Source organism: Hemitrygon akajei, chromosome 11 (assembly GCF_048418815.1).
Source record: "Hemitrygon akajei chromosome 11, sHemAka1.3, whole genome shotgun sequence".
NCBI classification, from domain to species: Eukaryota; Metazoa; Chordata; class Chondrichthyes; order Myliobatiformes; family Dasyatidae; genus Hemitrygon; species Hemitrygon akajei.
Window position 1 is genome coordinate 63,281,909 of NC_133134.1, and position 19,909 is coordinate 63,301,817.

Consider the following 19,909-nt stretch of genomic DNA (forward strand, 5'->3'; position numbering starts at 1 on the left):
GCTCACCCTGGTTGGATCATTGCTGTGACTATGCAACCAGCAAGTGATGCGCCCCTCTCCCCTGCTACAATGTCTCAAAGGGTTTCAGCAGCTCTGTCTGGATGCTTTGAGTTTGGCAGACATAGGTCACTGTCTCCATCTGGTGGTGAAACTTGGATTCAGCAGAGTCCAAAACTAGCCAGAAATTGAATCAAATATTATGCCCCCTGGAAGTGTTGTTTTAATTTCCTTCACCACCCCCCCCCCCATTGATCTTCATTGACATCAGTCACTCCCAGCAGCCACGTCCTCTCATTGATAAAGGAACAATTCAGCCCATCGGCCCTCTCATCCCCTTTCAAATTGTACATCCAGCTGTTACTAATATAACAAATTGTTTATGTTAGTTTTCCCCAAAGCAGCACCCTCCTACCTCACACCATTACCAAAATATTCATGTCACATCAACTATCAATGTCATAATCACGTTAAGAGAAAAGTGTACTGTTTTCACCAAAAATATAAGTTCTTTTAGCTTAAAGAGTTCAAGAAGGGAATTCATTGAGTCCTTTGTGTTAAAATCCTGTAGCTGGAAAATCTTTGACCACAACTTGGGTTTACATCACCACAGGAAAGAGACAGAGCAGTGGAAACATCTGCAGGCAAGTAGGACCAATCTATAACCATCAATAAATTCATCATTGATCCAGGAGTCTCCAGGAATTAGGATTAATCCCCTGGAGAATTAAAATAAGTGTGTTTGTCAGTTTCTTTGAACACCTTAATTTATCACTCATAGTGAAAATTGGAATCGTGAGAGGGCATTGAATTAAAACCAGCAGGAATATATCTGAACCAAGCTAGTAACACCAAGCGTCCACTCCCAGACCATGTAGCTACAAGCATTACATAGTGTGGATATTCTCCCTCTATTTCCTAGGCAATAATTTTTTTGCTTACTTCAGGACTTCATTCGGTGGACTCTCCAAATTAAAAACACTCCATTTTGTTTCTTACAAATCTGGTTTAGTTTCCTCCAAGGTAATTCTACATAAGTTTTAACAGTATTTCGCCAATCATACACGACTTTCATGCAAGGGGGTCCTCCGAATTTTGTTTCAATGTAGTAAGACAGAAGACTGATTCATGAAATTCCCATCGTGTTCAGTTTGTTCAGCTCTGAGTCTTGCTAAGAGGAAAGTAAATCAAAGTTCTTGATAGCCTTAGTTCAGCGAAGCCAGGAAGGGAAGGATTACCTTGTGAACATATACCGGGGCTCTTCAGATCCATTGCGTAATTTTAAACTTAAAGGCCCAGCCTAGAATTTAGGTTAGTTCTCAAACTGTAGGCTGGACTTGATTGATACAAATATGAAAAAGATTTACTTCAGAGTAATGTGGGAGCTCCTGCTGATTAGTGGTCACAGAGCAATTCCCTGAGCAGTGCTGGTTACAGTGCCTATAAAAAGTATTCACCCCCTTGGAAGGTTTCATGTTTTGTTGTTTTACAACATTGAATCACAGTAAATTTAATTTGATCTTCTTTGACACTTGTCAATAGAGAAGATTCTTCTGTGTCACAGTGAAAATAAATTTCTACAAATTAGTCTCAATTTATTACAATTATTAAACACAAAATAATTGGTTGATAATTCCTCACCCCCTTCATGTCAGTATTTAGTAGATGCGCCTTTGGCAGCAATTACAGCCAAGTTTGTGTGGATAGGTCTTTATTACCTTTGCACACCTGGATACTATAATTCTCCCCCCATTCTTCTTTACAAAACTGCTCAAACTCTGTCAGATTGCATTGGGATTACGAGTGAACAGCCCTTCTCAAGTCCAGCCATAAATTCTCAATTGGATCAAGGTCTGGACACACTTGGCCACTTCAGGACATTAACTTTTTGTTTTTAAGCCATTGTAGCTTTGTGTAGCTTTGGCTTTATGCTTGGGGTCATTGTCTTCCTGGAGAACAAATCTTCTCCCTAGTCGTAGTTCTCTTGCAGACTGCATCAGGTTTTCCTCCAGGATTTCCCTGTATTTTGCTGCATTCATTTTATCCTCTCCCTTCACAAGCCTTCCAGGGCCTGCTGCAGTGAAGCATCCCAACAGCATGATGCAGCCATCACAATGCTTCATAGTAGGGATGGTATGTTTTTGATTATGTGTCTGATGGGTAAAAAGTTCAATTAAGGTTTCATGAGACCAGAGAACCTTCTTCCGGCTAACTTCAGAGACTCCCACATATCTTCTGGCTGAGATTTCATGAGATTTTTTTCAGCAGTGGCTTTCTCTTTGCCACTCTTCTATAAAGCTGCAGACAGTGAAGCACCCGGGCAACAGCTGTTTGTGCAGTCGCTCCCATCTCAGCCACTGAAGCTGGTAGCTCCTCCAGAGTTGTCATAGGTCTGTTGCTGGCTTCTCTCACATCCCCCTTTTTGGCACAATCACTCAGTTTTTGAGGACAGCCTGCTCTAGGCATATTTACAGCCGTGTCATATTCTTTCCATTTCTTGATGATTGACTTAACTGTACTCCAAGGGATATTCAGTGACTTTAAAAAAATTCTTATATCCATCTCCTGACTTGTTCTTTTCAATAAGCTTTTTGCAAAGTTGCTTGGAGTGTTCTTTTGTTTTCATGGTGTATTTTTTGCCAGAATACTGACTCACCAGCAGTTGGACCTTCTAGATACAGGAGTAATTTTACTACAATCAATTGAAACACATTGACTGTACACTAGTGATCTCTATTTAATTAATTACGTGACTTCTAAAACCAATTGGCTGCACCTGTGATGATTTGGTGTGTCATATTAAAGGGAGGGGTTGAATACTTACCCAATCAATTATTTTGTGTTTTATCATTGTAATTAATTTAGATCACTTTGTAGTTTTGGGTAAACACTTTGTAGTTTCACTTTGACACAAAAAAGTCTTTTTCTGTTGATCACTGTCAAAAAAGCCATATTAAATCCACTGTGATTCAATGTCGTAGAACAATAAAACATGAAAACTTCCAAGGGGGGGTGAATACTTTTTATAGACACTGTATATGTACATTGGATCAACAAGTAAATGTAAGGCACTGCAGTCAATTGTTAAAAGCAAATCATTTAAAAAATGTCAAAAATATTTATTTATCAAAGTACCTTTCCAAAATTTTAAAAAATTATCTCGCATTTTAAAATCAGATTTATCTGCAGTAATGCACATTCATAAAAGAGTATATTTTTCCTCAGTAATTAATCCATTGTATATAGAATAACAATACTGACACCTCCACACTATAACCATATTACTCCCTCAGAGGTGAGAACCAAGTGATCTCGATGACAAACCCCAGCCTCCAAAGGTATTTAATGCCATTAGGCTCTTCTCCTATGCCATGACACTTACACTGTCACACCACTTCCATTGTCACAAATGTCCAAGGAGCTTGCTGCATCCAATTAACATTTGTCTCCAATATCCTGATTTCCTATCAATATGTGCCACTCAGGGCGTCTCAAAAATACAGCATACTTAAATCCCTCGAATGCAAGACTTCTAAAATCTTCTGCACCCTTGCAACTTTCTGTAATATTGCTGATCCTCCCTCAGTCTGTGTGCTCACCCCTTGATTTCCTTCACCCAACCAATAGCAGTTGCGGCTTCAACTATCTGGCCCCAAAACTTTTGGATCACTTCTTGAAACCCTTTCTTCTCTCTCTCTCATCTTTTTTTTCTCCATTCCTGCTGAAAAGTCTCAGCCTGAAATGTCTACTTTATAACATATAACCATTACAGCACGGAAACAGGCCATCTAGGCCCTTCTAGTCCGTGCCGAACGCTTACTCCCACATTGTCCCACCTACCTGCACTCAGCCCATAACCCTCCGTTCCTTTCCTGTCCATATACCTATCCAATTTTTTTCTTAAATGACAAAATCGAACCTGCCTCTACCACTTCTACTGGAAGCTTGTTCCACACAGCTACCACTCTGTGTTGCTTCTCTCTCTTTCTTTAGTTTTCCATCTAAAACCTCTCCCTTTGGTGAAGATGTTGCCGTTTTTATTAATACCGCAAAACACCAGCACAACCACATGGTTTTTGTTGCTATACAGTCTCCTGGAGCCAGTTTCCAACTTGCAGATGAGAAATTGGAACAAAGTTAGTCACATCTGTCCTCTCAGGGTAATATGTAAACTCCCGCAGCAACATCTCAAAGAACAGGACAATTCTCCTTGGTGTCCTGACCAATATTTTCCGTCAACTAGCATCACGAAAAGATCATCTGCTCACTCCTACAAAACATTATGGAATCTTGCTGTGCATGACTTGCTGTTGCACTTCCCAAACTACCACTTTGATTAAACATCAGTAAGTTTCACTAAGTACAACACATTTTAGAATATCTTGGAATCAAGTCTTCCTTAATTATAGCCAACATTGCCAAGTGGTACAATATCAAGAGATACAGGAAATCATACAAGATTCCAAAAACAAAAGAAACTGAAAAGAATCACTAACATTTTTTTATACAAAGCAGCCAATTTACCCAATGACTCATTCCAACCAAATCAACCTCAAATGGATCAAAGGTCCTCTCCTGCTTCCTATATTGGTACCTAGGGATATGATAATCCTCAAAGTAGCTCATAGGAAATCTGGCAAAGCTCAGAATCAAACATCAACACTACTTGTATTAAAGTCTGAAGAGTTGAAGACCGATTATCACAAAGCAACACTTGAGCTTTCACACGCTCTTTGCCTCAACACACAACAGTTCACATAGCCACCAGGTCCTCCTCTTTAATCGAATCAGAATCAAAGGGACTAATCAACATTTGAAAGCAAGACCTACAACCTCAGCACTCCCAAGCCCAGTTCCACGGTGGTGAATGGTTCTTGCAACACTACACTCAATGCCAAGGTCAAGATAAATGCTTTAAATGCCACAATGGTCAATGTTATCTCGGGGAGACCATAAGAGCATTTGGCCCATCAAGTCTGCTCCGCCATTTCATCATGGATGATTTATTATCCCTCTCAACTCCCTGCGGAGCACCACTAGTCAATGGCAGCCAATTAGAGACACAAGTGCTGGCCATATCCTAAGGGTTGGGGAGAAAGATCAACGACACCAGAGTTTCCTTTAGCCAAGCATTCTGATTCTCTGTAGCAGATCTGTTGAGAATACAGCTGAAACACCAGGTAAACAAATGGTAGGAAAATAATGGAAGTACCCTCCAATGATAGAAGGACTATTAACTTCCTGAGCAGCAGAGTTATTCCATTTTACAATCTCAATATCCTTGAGAATCCATAACAGCACATAGGGTCCACATATGTAGCGGTCCAGTTACACCACATTAGCCACTTGTGTGATAAGCTCCTTTGTGATTTCACCCAACAATGTTCCAATGGTTTGGTTTTAATCCTGACTACTGTACTGCCATTGTGGAGTTTGCAAGTTCTCCCTCTGACCACAGGGGTTTCCTCCGGGTTCTCCATTTTCCCTCCACATAGTGTGGATTGGTAGGTTAACTAGCCGTCTGGTGTGTAGGTGAATGGTAGAATCTAAGGTCAAGTTGATGAGAATGTGGGGAGAACAAAATAGGATGTGCAAACTGGTGACTGATGGTTATTAGGTACTTGGTAGGTCAAAGGACCTGTTTCTGTACTGTGTTTGACTCTCAGATTCTGTCAGCAGGAGGTTGGTACTGAGACTGGAACATGAGTACAAAGCAGGTTTCTCAGGATATTGTTCTGGGTCAACACACTACTCCTTCCCCTTTGACTTGCCACCGAATCGCCTCATGAACTTAAAGGGACTGAACTTGTTTTTCTTCTTCGGATCAGGTTCCATGTCCTTGTTGATGTCTGCCAGAGTGAAGGGAAGTGGTAACAGAAGAGAAGTGGAGGGAGGGGGAGGGGCAGAGAGAGGAAATACAGGGGAAGGGGGATGAGAAATGGAGGCAAGAAGGTGGTGAGGTTGGGGAAAAGGAAGGGGACAGAAAAAAGGAGGTGATAAAAGGGGAAGAAGGAGAAAAGTTAAAAAGTGCATGAGGAAGAGAGGGAAAGGAAGAAAATCGAAATGGAAAAATGGGATAGGAAAAAGGAGGGAGGTTAAATAGTGAGGGGAAAGTGGAGAGGAGAGGGAACAGGGAAGGAGCAGGTTAAACAGGAAGAGTGAGAAGTGGAAAGGTGGGAAAGAGAGGAGAAAGGAGGGGCCAATACAGCAGAATGGAACAGAACACAATGTAAAAGGAAAGAGAAAATACAAAGAATAAGAAAGGTTATTTTATATTCAAAAACCAAAAGCTGAATTTGAATGAAATGTTCTGACTCCTCACCAATTTTGTTGATCATAGCTTCCATCATGAGATCCTCTTCCATTTCTCTGCAATAAGAGCAAGTGAAACAGGGTGACTTATTGCTTCCTGATCAGCCAACCCTGCTCAAGCCTTCTGGTACTGCCCCAGGTACCAGCCTTTGGAATCAACAGCAACAATGGCAGTAGATGCTCCCTTGGACAGTCCCACCCAGAAAGAGAATGAACAAGTCTATAAATACCTAGAACTTAAATCATTCATTCACAGTTGTTGACAAGGTCTGACATGCTTAACATCACAAACATTTGCCTCCACTACGTAAGACATAACATTTTGATAAGAGCCATTGAGTACAACATGCAAACAATAATACAACCCAAGATATCCATGCCCATCAAAGCTAGTCCCATTTGCCTGTATTTACCCATATCCCTCTAAAACTTCCCTATCCATGCACCTAGGATTTAGGTTCCTTTAATATCAGAGAATGTATATAGTATATAACCTGAAATTTGCACTCTTCACAGACATCCATAAAACAGGAGAGCAAGTACTGGTGCTTTTAAAGAATATAAAAGTGGATAAGTCTCCAGGTCCTGATAGGATATTCCCTAGGACCTTGACGGAAGTTAGTGTAGAAATAGCAGGGGTTCTGACAGAAATATTTCCAATGTCTGGTCTGGTCACCTCATTATAGGAAGGATGTGGAAGCTATGGAGGGGGTGCAGAGGAGATTTACCAGGATGTTGCCTGGTTTGGAGAACATGTCATATGAAGCAAGGTTAGCAGAGCTGGGACTTTTCTCTTTGGAGCGTAGAAGAATGAGAGGGGACTTCATAGAGGTCTACAAGATTATGAGAGGCATAGATAGGGTGGATAGTCAGTACCTGTTTCCCAGAGCACCAAAAGCTAACACCAGAGGGCTTATGTACAAAATTAAGGTAGGGAAGTTTAGGGGAGACATCAGGAGTAAGTTTTTTACACAAAGGGTTGTGAGTGCCTGGAATGACTTGCTAGGGATGGTGGTGGAGGCTAAAACATTAGGGATATTTAAGAGCCTCTTGGACAGGCACATGGATGAAAGAAAAATGGAGGGTTATGGGGTAGTGTGGGTTTAGTACTTTTTTTTAAAGGACTATATGGGTCGGCACAACATGGAGGGCTGAAGGGCCTGTACTGTGCTGTAGTGTTCTATGGTTCTGTGGTCATTAGAAACGGGGATGGTGCTGGAGGATTGGCGTATTGCTCATGTGGTTCCATTGTTTAAAAAGGGTTCTAAGAGTTAACTTAGCAATTATCGGCCTTGTAAGTTTAATGTCAGTGATGGGTAAATTCATGGGAAGTATTCTTAGAGATGGTATATATAATTATCTGGATAGACAGAGTCTGATTAGGAACAGTCAACATGGATTTGTGCATGGAAGGTCATGTTTGACAAATCTTATTGAATTTTTTGAAGAGGTTACTAGGAAAGTTGACGAGGGTAAAGCAGTGGATGTTGTCTATATGGACTTCAGTAAGGCCTTTGACAAGGTTCCACATGGAAGGTTAGTTAGGAAGGTTCAATTGTTAGGTATTAATATTGAAGTAGTAAAATGGATTCAACAGTGGCTGGATGGGAGATGCCAGAGAGTAGTGGTGGATAACTGTTTGTCAGGTTGGAGGCCAGTGACTAGTGGTGTGCCTCAGGGATCTGTACTGGGTCCAATGTTGTTTGTCATATACATTAATGATCTGGATGATGGGGTGGTAAATTGGATTAGAAACTATGCAGATGATACTAAGATAGTGGATAATGAAGTAGGTTTACAAAGCTTACAGAGTGATTTAGGCCAGTTAAAAGAGTGGGCTAAAAGATGGCAGATGGAGTTTAATGCTGATAAGTGTGAGGTGCTACATTTTGGTAGGAATAATCCAAATAGGACATACATGGTAAATGGTAGGGCATTGAAGAATACAGTAGAACAGAGTGATCTAGGAATAATGGTGCATAGTTCCCTGAAGGTGGAATCTCATGTGGATAGGGTGGTGAAGAAAGCTTTTGGTATGCTGGCCTTTATAAATCAGAGCATTGAGTATAGGAATTGGGATATAATGTTAAAATTGTACAAGGCACTGGTGAGGCCAACTTTGGAGTATTGTGTACAGTTCTGGTCTCCGAATTATAGGAAAGATGTCAACAAAATAGAGAGAGTACAGAGGAGATTTACTAGAATGTTACCTGGGTTTCAGCACCTAAGTTACAGAGAAAGGTTGAACAAGTTAGGTCTTTATTCTTTGGAGTGTAGAAGGTTGAGGGGGGACTTGATAGAGGTATTTAAAATTATGAGGGAGATAGATAGTTGATGTGGACAGGCTTTTTCTATTGAAAGTAGGGGAGATTCAAACAAGAGAACATGAGTTGAGAGTTAGGGGGCAATAGTTTAGGGGTAACACGAGGGGGAACTTCTTTATTCAGAGAGTGGTAGTTGTGTGGAATGAGCTTCCAGTAGAAGTGGTAGAGGCAGGCTCGGTATTGTCATTTTAAAAAAAATTGGATAGGTATATGGACAGGAAAGGAATGGAGGGTTATAGGCTGAGTGCAGGTCAGTGGGACTAGATGAGAGTAAGTGTTCGGCATGGACTAGAAGAGCCAAGATGGCCTGTTTCCTTGCTGTAATTATTATATGGTTATAAAGGAGACGCCATAGAATGAATGATAGCACATATAAATAGATAGATGTAGAGAGATATAGAATGATAGGTAGATACCTGTCCAAACATCCTTTTTTGTTTACCTGACCTATTTCCTTCAAAGGTTCACTGTCTGATAATGTTTCAAAGAATTTTAAACCCCCTAAACAGTGTAACATTGTCTTAAAGACAGCTGTTCAGTAATGCCAATAAAGAACTAGTGAGGAATGAGTGAACCAGAGACCAGGCAAATGGGCAGCGCAACCAATTCAGTGCGGTTACTGCACGGGGTAGACAGGGTACCTGCTGAGAATGTACTTCACAGGACTCTACCTCCCACTTACACACTAAAATAAACTGTGCACTTCCAGGCAACAGTCAGTGTTCGATGCCATGGACAGCTGTCAGCCAATGTGAAAGGCAGACTGGCAGACCGTACATCCTGAGCCTCTCTTCAGCTCTCTGTGATTGGTCAGCAGAGTCAGATGTAAAATACTGTACTTTTAACAGTTTAGTCAACACTACACAGTTCCACCGTCCCTAATATACTGTTAATGCCAGGTGATTCTGTGTGAATTACAATATATCATCCTATCTTCGGCTTAGAGTTGAAAGAAGCAAAGCAACTTTCACACTTTCTCTGAGGATGCCAAATAAGCTGATACAGCATCTTTCCTGGTGCCATTAAGTTCCACAGGGCTTGGGGGTCGGCCCCTAATCCCCGAGTATCATTGCACGGAGACGCAGAGATGGAGAGGGGCTTTCACCCAGTAATGTAGCTCACTCTCATCCTGCTCATGGAGAGATACACATGCAGTCAGAGATCATTGATCCAGGAAGTGCGTGTGCTCCTGGAAGGAGTGGGGTGGGGGTGAAGGTGGGGCCATGGGTGTTGCAGGTGCATTCAATCAGCCCACCATCTTCTTCAGCTGATTATCCTAACCACTTGCTTACCCCATGTCATGACTACTCCATCACTGGTGTCTGTACATTCACTTAGTAAGGCGCTAAACCCTGGAAATCCCTCCCCAAGTCTTCTCCTCCCCCTAATGCTTAGGGATGTGTATTAAAGTACGTCACCACCCCATCTTTGACTGAACTTTTGTGCACCTGCACTGGGAAGTGTTTATAAAGATGGTATTAAGTTTTGTTTGAAAATGCACTCTCAGCTTTGGACGTTTTGCCAAGTTGAAGCTGCAAGTCTTCGACAGTCTCTTTCTTTCCCTCTTTGTGAGGAGCAGTGGGAGGAGAGCTTTGCAGGTGGTAAGCACCAGTCGTGTCGCGTGCAGTAGGTAGGTGCCAACCGAATTGTTGGTGATGTCGTTATAGGAGGCACGCTGAAATAGCTCAGCCAGAGTGGCAGCACAGGTTTCCAGCACCGCAGCCGGGAAGTTCTCTGGGCCCTTTGCTTTTGCTCTATCCATTATCATGATAAGACAGGAAGTGTATTGCACTGGCTAGGGACTGGCTTCTTTGATGCATGGAGCTCAGGAGGAAGCCGGGCAGGATTATCTGCTTGGCTCTCCTGCTGCGGCTGCTTCATCCCAGTCACACGATAAAATCCACAGCTGTCAGAAACAGGAATATCCCCTTTCAGCTATCCGCTGGTTAAACACTTTTTACCAGAATGCCACAGAGTGATGAGAAAAGGTGTATAAATATAATTAAAGAATCACCTGGGTCAGTGGTAGAGGGAGAAGAAAGGGAAGGGAGAGAAGGGGTGTTGTGAGCAAGTGAATTAGTGGAGTTGAGGTCAGTCCATAGAAGCAGGTTCACTGGACCTGATAGTCTTATTTTTGATTCCAAAATTACTCCATTGGCATTCATAAATGGAAAAGTCAGCGATTTCCTTACACGTCTCCCTTAGTAAGTGCCTTGGGCTACCTCTTACCTCACTCGATCCTCATCCAGTCTGTCGATGATGTTGTTCCTGTCCTCCACTGTTTTCACCAGCTCCTCCATCAGCTCCTGTTCACGAGCCCGGTCATGGTCAGTTTTTTGGCCCTCTGCAACAGTTACACATTGGAAATCAGGACGCCTCTAGCCACCTGCACATTATTATAAGCAGTTTAGACAATAGGATGGCTGATCATTGCTTGGTTTTGATTTGCTCCCCACATTTGGTACGATTGTGCATCATCTGCACCGTGACCACTGTTGGAATCAAACAGCCAGCAATATTCCTCCTAGTCTTTGCCTGATATTCCTCAATTCCTTGCATTTTTTTTAGTTCTCTTCAGCTCATGAGAACTGCAGGAATTTAGAAATTGTGAAGGTAATAAGTAAGAAGGCAGGAAAGTAGAACGGGGTCTGGAGAGAAGTGAAGGGTTTGTGGCAAGATGGAGGGCGAGAGTAATTAAAGATGCAAAGGCAGGAGAGGAATAAATAGGACAGAGGACAGGTCAGGAAGAGAAGTGGATATTATCAGCAGAGACATTATTGGAAATAAAAAGCACATTTGTCGTGAGTTTCATTGCAACAATATCAAAGACTAATTCTACAGCGTTCAGAATCTCATGTCCAGTGCTGATTGCTCGTTCCAACTAAGCTTTGGCCACTCACCTGCTTTACTCATTAACGTTCGCAGTTCCTGGTCAATCAGACGCTGGCGATCCTCAAGAATCTGTTGCTTTGATCTGACAACAAAAACAAAGGTGGTGGATTTACTTCATTAAGACTCGGATTCAGGAGTGGGAGCTACATGGAAAGATCAAAGGCTTGAGACATTCTGTTTGGCGATGTGCCTTGGGGAGGAGGAGCAAGGTAAGGAAATTGAAAATGTCTTTGAATGCACCCGCCAGTTGGTTGGCACAGGTACTCCATCAGGGTCTGTCGCCTTGCAAGTGTTTACCCTTTTGAAAGACATTCTGACGTCAGCCTCTGAGACAGATATTACAGGTTCACGGGGTGCTGAAAGGATTCTCATAGCTGTAGATCTATTCGCCCTTTCAAAACGAGCATAAAGGTGTTGAGCTCATCTGGGAGTGAAGCATCACAGCCATCCATGATGCTAGATTTCATTTTGTAGGATGTAATAGCCTGCAAACTCTTCATGAATTCAGAATATATTTCTCAACCAGTCCCTGATTTGTTTAAAGGGTGACAATATACCAAAGCTATTGATGACTTTTTTACTCCCCACATCAGTCTACCTCCTACTTAAGCTGGACTCTGCGGTCCATAGCCTCACAAGCATGAGATCTACGTTCTCTATTCTGAATACAGTGATTTACCTCTCCTTATGTGGCTTTACTCTATGGTCCTCATACACTGCAAGCAGTCTGTAATCCATCCCACTTGCAAGAATCTCAGTCCTGTAATCTTCTAGGTGCCAACAACAGTCTCTGTTTTGCAGCAGTGTGAGGACTGAGTGTGGGAGGACGGAGCAGAGGGTGTAAGTGGTCGGGGAGGAAGGGAGTGATGGATGGCAGAGGCAGGATAGGCTTGGTGTTGGGGAGAGGAGATATTGGAGATAGCAATACCCTCTCTTGCTCCATCCTGCTCAGATTCTACTTACATGTAAACAAGTTCAGACTCCCTTCTCATCAGCAACTGCTTCTCATGGATCAGTTTGAACCACTCCACCATCAGGTCATCTTCTTGGTCATCTGTTTTTTAATGTAAATACAAGAAGTGTTTAGTGCTTCTTTAAGTTGAGGTTGAAAGCCAGATAATGCAAAGGTCCTGCTCCAACACACTGGCATTGGGTCTGAGTCTCCACATTCTATAATGGTCATCTTCTGATAAATCAAACTGAAGGGTAGGAATATCAAGTCTACCCCACAGTCATCAAGCTCCAGCGTGAAATGCAAGGAATCAGTACAGAAAGCCATTCAGACCTTCAACCCTGTTCTACTATTTATAATACTCATAATTTACCTTCTTTTTCCAGCCTCTGTATTATTCATTCCCAATATTTTCACATTCATTCAGTATCCAAATCTTTATCTTCTCCTTTGGTTTATCCACCATTAATTTTGATTATGTGAAGCTCAGATTGTGATGTATTTGTCCCTGGGAATGTGCAAAAGATCTCTGAGAAGGGATGAGGGAGAATCATCTTGGGATCAGGATGATTAATACAGACCATTCCAAGACTGAAGGGAAAATAGTGGTCTAGAAATTCTAAAGTGGTTAGATCAATGCTCTTCCCATTCTCTTCATGGCTCACTTGAACTGCTCATTCTTGCAATCAGGACAACTATCTCAACAAAAGCAAAGAAAGCTGGAAGCAGATCTGAAATCACCATAGATGCCACCTGATCTGGAGTGTTTCCAGCAGTCCCTGATTTTGTTTTGGATTTCTAGTGTCTGCAGGATTTTTTGCAGTTCTGCTGCATCCCTTTATAAACTAGGGAAATAAACACAGTTCAACAGTATCAATGCACTTTAAACCCAAATAAATTAGGTATTGAGAAGCTGACGTGAGCCAAAAGACAGTTTATCAACATTAAATTTAAAAAAACCAAAATTATGAAAAATTGCTTTTCAGGAGTTAGATATAAATCCTCGGTGAAAGAACAATCTGGGCAGGAGGGTGTACATGCTCAGAATAGACAAGGTTCTCTGATTTAGATGATCAGGGTCAATATCTTAGTTCCACCTACCCACCCTGTTTGCCTTCCCAGCAATCATTCAAACCAACACAGATCTCCATTGTCCCAAGACAGTCCCTGCGCTCCAACCCCTTCACTGCCAGGCGCGATGCAACGGGGCTCACTCACCTCCTTCACAGGTCCGGAGCTGAGGCTCTAGCTCCACCCCCTTCTGTTCTAAAGTGTCCAGCTCCTTCTCAATACTTTTCAATTCCCTCTGAATTTCCTGCTCCGACATCCGGCAACTGGATGGAGTCTGGAATGAGAAATGTGGGGTTTAAATAGAACACAAGCAGGTAGGCAGACACATGGAGCTGAGTTTGGATATTCTTGCCCTCTGAAATGAGAAACCTGATGCAGGAGCTGGTGCCCAGCAGTCCGTGAGTCAGGGCCTGTGGGTTCAGCACCTAATTTCCCACTGACTCTTTAAGTGCAGTATTATAAGACCATAGAACCATAAGACATAGGAGCAGAATTAGGCCACTCGGCCCATCGAGTCTGCTCCACCATTCTATCATGGCAGATTTATTATCCCTCTCAACTCCATAACTCCATTTTCATGCCTTCTCCCCAAAACCTTTGACACTCTAACTACCAAGGACCTATAAACCTCTGCTTTAAATGCACTCAGTGACTTGGCCTCCAGAGCTGTCCATGGTAATAAATTCCACAGATTCACCACTCTCTAGCTAAAGAAATTCCTTTTATCTCTGTTCTAAATAGACATCCCTCTATTCTGAGGCTGTGTCCTCTGGCCCTAGACTCACCAACTACAGGAAACACACTCTCCACATCCACTATATGCTTTTCAATATTCAATAAGTTTCAATGAGATCCTCCTTCATTTTTCTAAACTCCAGCTAGTATAGGCCAAGAGCCATTAAACGCTACTCACATGTTAACCCTTTCATTCCCAGAATCATTCTCATGAACCTCTCCCAGATTCTCTCCAATGCCATCACAGCTTTTCTAAAACTGCTCACAATACTCCAAGTGTGGTCTGACCAATGCCTTATAAAACTTCAGCATCACATTCTTGCTCTTATATTCTAGTTCACTCAAAATGAATACTAACATTGCATTTGGCTTCCTTATCACCAACTCAACTTGCAAGTTAACCCTTAAGAAATCCTGCACAATGATTCCAAAGTCCCTTTGTACCTCTATTCTTTGAATTTTTTTCCTTTTTAAAATATAGTCGACATCCTTATTTCTTCAACCAAAGTGCATGGACATACACTTCCCTACACTATATTCCATCTGCCACTTCTTTGCCCATTCCCTCCCCGCAGACTCCCTGCTTCCTCAGTGCTGCCTGGCCTTCCACCCATCTTTGAACCCTCTGCAAAGTTGGCCACAAAACCATCAATTCTGTCATCCAAATTGTTGACATATAAAGTGAAAACAAGCAGTCCCAACACTGACCCCTGCGGAACACCACTAGTCACTGGCAGTTAACCACAGCAGACCACCTACGATACCACCTTTTGCCTCCTGCCAGTCAACCAATCTTCTATCCATGTTAGCATCTTTCCTGTAATACCCCGAGCTCTTATCTTGCTAAGCAGCTTCAAGTGTGGCATTTGAAAATCCAAGTAAACAACTTCCACTGACTCTCCTTTGTCTATCCTGCCTGTTATTTCTTCAAAGAATTTCAAAGGATTCCAGGCTGACTTTTGGACTACTTTATCATTAGTCTCCAAGTACCCAAAACCTCATCCTTAATAATTGACTCCAACATTTTCCCAGCCACTGAAGACCAGTTAACTAGTCTATGATTTCCTTTCCTCTGCCTCCATCCCTTCGTAGAGTAGAGTGTCATTGTGACTTTCCAATCCTCTAGAACCATACAAGAATCTAGTAATTCTTGAAAGGTCATTGCTAATGCCTCCACAATCTTTTCAGCCACCTCCTTTAGTGGTCTGGTCCATGTGACTACCTAATTCAGACCTTTCAGCCTCCCAAGCACCAGGGTAATTTGAAGAACACACACCAGTCCTTATTAAGGTATCAGAAGCGGAAAGAATGAGCAGCTTCAAGTTCCTAGGTGTCAATATCCCTGAGGATCTATCCAAGGCTCAACATACTGATGCAGTGGCTATATCTCACTGGGAGTTTGAGAAGATTTGTTAATGGAGGAGGTACAGGATCCTGAAGGCACACGCACACATTTCAGGAACAGGCTCTTCTCCTCCATCATCAGATTTCTGAATGGCCAAAGAACCCATGATCACTACCTCAGTACACTTATTGTAATTTATGGTTTTTATTACTAAGTATTGTAATGTACTGTTGCTGCAAAACAACAAATTTCACAACATATGCCAGTGATATGAGACCTGATTCTGTTTCTGATACTGATTCAACTTCTCCTTAACAATAGCGAGCACACTCACTTCTGCCCCCGACACTCTCAAACTTCTGGCACACTGCTCGTGTCTTCCACAATGAAGACTGATACAAAAAACTTACTAAGTTCATCCACCATTTCTTTACCCTCTCATTACTACCTCTCCAGTAGTCCAATATCCGCTCTTGCCTCCCTTTTATTCTTTATCTATATATATATATATATATATATATATATATATATATATATATATGTATATGAAAAACTTTTGGTATCCTCTTTGTTATTATTGGGTAGCTTACCTTCATATTTCATCTTTCCCCTCCTTATGGTTTTTTAGTTGTCTTCTGCTGTTTTTTAAAACTTCCCAGTTCTCTAACTTCTCAGTATTTTTTGTTATATTAAATGCTTTTTCTTTGACTTCTTTTTCCAGCTACCGTTGCCCCATCTTCCTTCTGAAAACTTCACCTTTGGGGTGTATCTATCCTGCGCCTTCCAGATTGCCCCCAGGGAATGCAGTATTGTCCGCACTGCTGTGCTTTGAATGGGATGTTAAGCAAAGTCCCTCAAGATTGTGTTGGAGTGTAAGGGTCACTGACAGGGTCAACATTTATGGCCCATTCCCAAATGCCCTTGACTTTCCTTAGTTGCTTCAGAGAGGTCAATCTTATCGATGGATCAGGAGTCACACACAGCCCAGAGAGGGAAGGAAAGGCAGATTTCCCACTTTGAACAGCACAGTAGATTCGTGGTTGGTGTTAATAAGAAATTATTTTCCTAAATTCAAGATTATCAAATGATTTTAAGTTCCAGTAGGATTTGAACTCAGGACTCTAGTTGACAGTCCAGGTCTTGGAATTATCTACCTGGTAATTTAACCACTGCACCACTTCCTCCTAACAAAAAGCCCTATGGTGCTACTTCAAAGAGAAGAGGGGCTTCCTCCAATAGGTGCTTATCCCTCAACCTACTGCTACCTTGGTCACTGCCACTGCTTTGTCACTCTGGTGTGCACCGTACCCGGCAGCAGAGCCTGGCCTGGTTGATGCTCAACACACCTAGGAATACCAAGTCTAGTGGCTCGTTGGCTGGAGGGACTCCACACCAGTATTCAGCTGTACCACTGCCTGGTATGGGAACTGCACCAACCCTGGCTACCAGCACATCTGTGGATGTGAACTTCCCTCCATTGAGGACATTTACAGCAGCAGGTGCAGAAAGAAGGCCTGGAATATCATCATGGACACCAGTCACCCCAAACAAAAACTGTTTCAGCTTGCTTCCGCCTGGCAAATAGTACCACGGCATTATAGCCAAGACCAACAGGCTACGGAACAACTTCTTCCTACAAGCCATTAGACCTATAAATTCACATGTCTATACATTGTGATGGATTCATAATGCAAAGATATTTATTCACTTATGTTGTGGGATGGATGTAAGATTTTAAAAATTCTAAATTCTAGATCTCCATCATGCCACAGTGCAAATGGAGAAACACTGTTATAGAACAACAGCTATAGATGGAGAAGTTTCAATAGTGTCCTCAAACCCACGATATCTAACTCACCCTGAAACTAACCCATACATTGACACATTCTCACAAGCACACAACACATTACCACACACACACAACCCCATACAGACACACATAAAAATGCACATGTACACATGCAAAATTTCACACAAATCCATGCACGGACCTACACAGACACAGAACGACACACAGTCCTGCACATACCTATCCACACACACATCTACTTTCATAGCACACATCCACAGAAAAGTTACACACACACACACACACACACACACACACACACACACACACACACACACACACACACACACACACACACACACACACACACACACACACACACACACACACACACACACACACACACACACACACACACACACACACACACACACACACACACACAACATGCAAACAGCCTGTTCTGTAACAGAACGGAACGTTCAGCACAAATATACACTTGTTTGCTACTTTATTAGGTATACCTGTACACCTGCTTGTTAATACAAATATCTATTTGGCCAATCATGTGGCAGCAGCTCAATGTACAAAAACATGCAGACATGGTCAAGAGGTTTAGCTGTTCAGACCAAACATCAGAATGGGAACGAAATGTGATCTAAGTGACTTTGACTGTGGAAGGATTGTTGGTGCCAGACGAGGTAGTTAGAGTATCTCAGACACTGCTGGTCTCCTGGGATTTTCACACACAACAATCTCTGGTCTACAGAGAACGGTGTGAAAAGCAAATAAAAAAATTCAATAAGCAGCAGTTCTGTGGGTGAAACATCTTGATAATGAGAGAGTCAGAGGAGAATGGCCAGACTGGTTCAAGCTGACAGGAAGGTGACAGTAACTCAGATAACCACGTGTTACAACAGTGGCATGCAGAAGAGCATCTCTGACCGCACAGTGTGTCGATCCTCGAAGGGATAGGAAGGAGACCATGAACATTCACTCAGCGGCCACTTTATCAGTGGATGTGCAGAGGAGATTAATCAAATTCTCTGCTGGCATCACGTGCACCCTCAGTTTACCGTTATTCTCTATATCTTTGTCATTAACATGTAATGGGTTTTCCTTCCTTTTTCTCCAGTGCTCACCTCTTGTGATGATTCAGCAGGTTTTGCCAGATTATTGCTCTCCTTGTCATTGCCACCTATGTAAACATCTTTAAAAAATTCTTCTCTTGCTGTAAAGAAAGGAACATATAGATTACAAAACATACAGAATTCATAGGGGACTTCACAAATGCATGGGGGTTGTTTCCCCTGTCTGGGGTGTCTACAAGCAGGGGTCAGCCTGAAAGTAAGAGTCAGCCATTCAGCACTGACATGAGAAAAGATTTCTTCATGCTGAACATGAAAAGTATTTGTTCATGAAGAACTCAGTCTCCTCTACCCATGAGATTGAATTGCAACAGAGTCTCCTCAGTGCAAGATCAATATATGTCTGGATACTGAAGAACTGAAGGACTATGCAGTTCATGCAGGAAGGTGGCTTGAGATGAATGCTTATTAAATGGTTGAAAAGGCACGGAGGGCCATGAGGACTTCTCCTACTTCCATTTCATAGAATCCGAGACCCCTTATCACACTGAGTTCACACAAACCATCAAGCACCCATTGACAGTAAACTTACAGCCACACCGTTTATTCTCTCCATGGAAATTTACAGTGTCCGGTTAAGCTGCCAAACCAGCATGCGTTTGGGATGTGGGAGGGAACCGGGACACCCGGAGGAAACCCACGCAGTCGCAGGGAGAACATGGAAACGCCACGCAGACTGCACCAAGGTCAAGACTGAGCACAGCTGTCTGACACTGCGAGGCAACGGCTCTACTAACTAACTATTTCTTATGTTCTTATGAATCCAACTATTTCAGGGCAGTTGGTCAACAATACAAGCAAAAAAACTACCTACTTGTTCTCTTAAATGAAGATTCCTAGTTCTAGATTCTCCCACAAGGGTAAACATTATCTCCATGTCCAGCTTGTGAAACCCCTCAGAATTTTATCTTCTATCATTTTATCCTCACTCTTCTCATAATTCCATACAACATATTCAGCCCATTGAGTCAAAGCAACCCCATCTCGCAGCAAACTGCTCAGTCCCATATCCCTACTTACCCCTGACCTCCTCAGTCCCATTTCCCCACTTACTCCTGACCTCCTCAGTCCCATATCCCCACTTACCCCTGACCTCTTTCACCTGTCCAGCGATTCTCCCAATTCTTCCAACAGCAACCTCTGCTACAAGTTATCTAGTGCCTCTATATAACTGTACAACTGGTGTGAGAAGAAACTACAGCACCCCTGAAAGTCCACCCAGTCACAAGGAGAAAGTATAAGCTCCACACAGACAGAACCAAAGGCCAGGATTGAACCAGGGTACTTCCGACTTTGAGATAGCTCCTCTAACCACTAGATAACTGAGCCATCCTGTATCGGGGA

At 42.4% G+C, this 19,909-nt stretch overlaps 1 protein-coding gene across 2 annotated transcripts in view; it reads right to left on the bottom strand.

Annotated features, from left to right (window-relative positions):
- Positions 1–3,095: 3,095 nt before the first annotated feature.
- LOC140735658 (MICAL-like protein 2) overlaps positions 3,096–19,909 on the bottom strand; it is a 118,177-nt gene continuing 101,363 nt past the window's right edge. For both annotated transcript variants that reach the window (XM_073060969.1, XM_073060970.1), the window contains 7 exons: positions 18,560–18,648; positions 13,696–13,822; positions 12,489–12,579; positions 11,534–11,607; positions 10,863–10,977; positions 6,320–6,366; positions 3,096–5,846 (listed from right to left, as the gene is read on the bottom strand). In XM_073060969.1, coding sequence (XP_072917070.1) covers positions 5,746–5,846; positions 6,320–6,366; positions 10,863–10,977; positions 11,534–11,607; positions 12,489–12,579; positions 13,696–13,822; positions 18,560–18,648 — 644 coding nt within the window. In that variant the 3' untranslated portion in view covers positions 3,096–5,745. The remainder of the gene's footprint in view (positions 5,847–6,319; positions 6,367–10,862; positions 10,978–11,533; positions 11,608–12,488; positions 12,580–13,695; positions 13,823–18,559; positions 18,649–19,909) is intronic.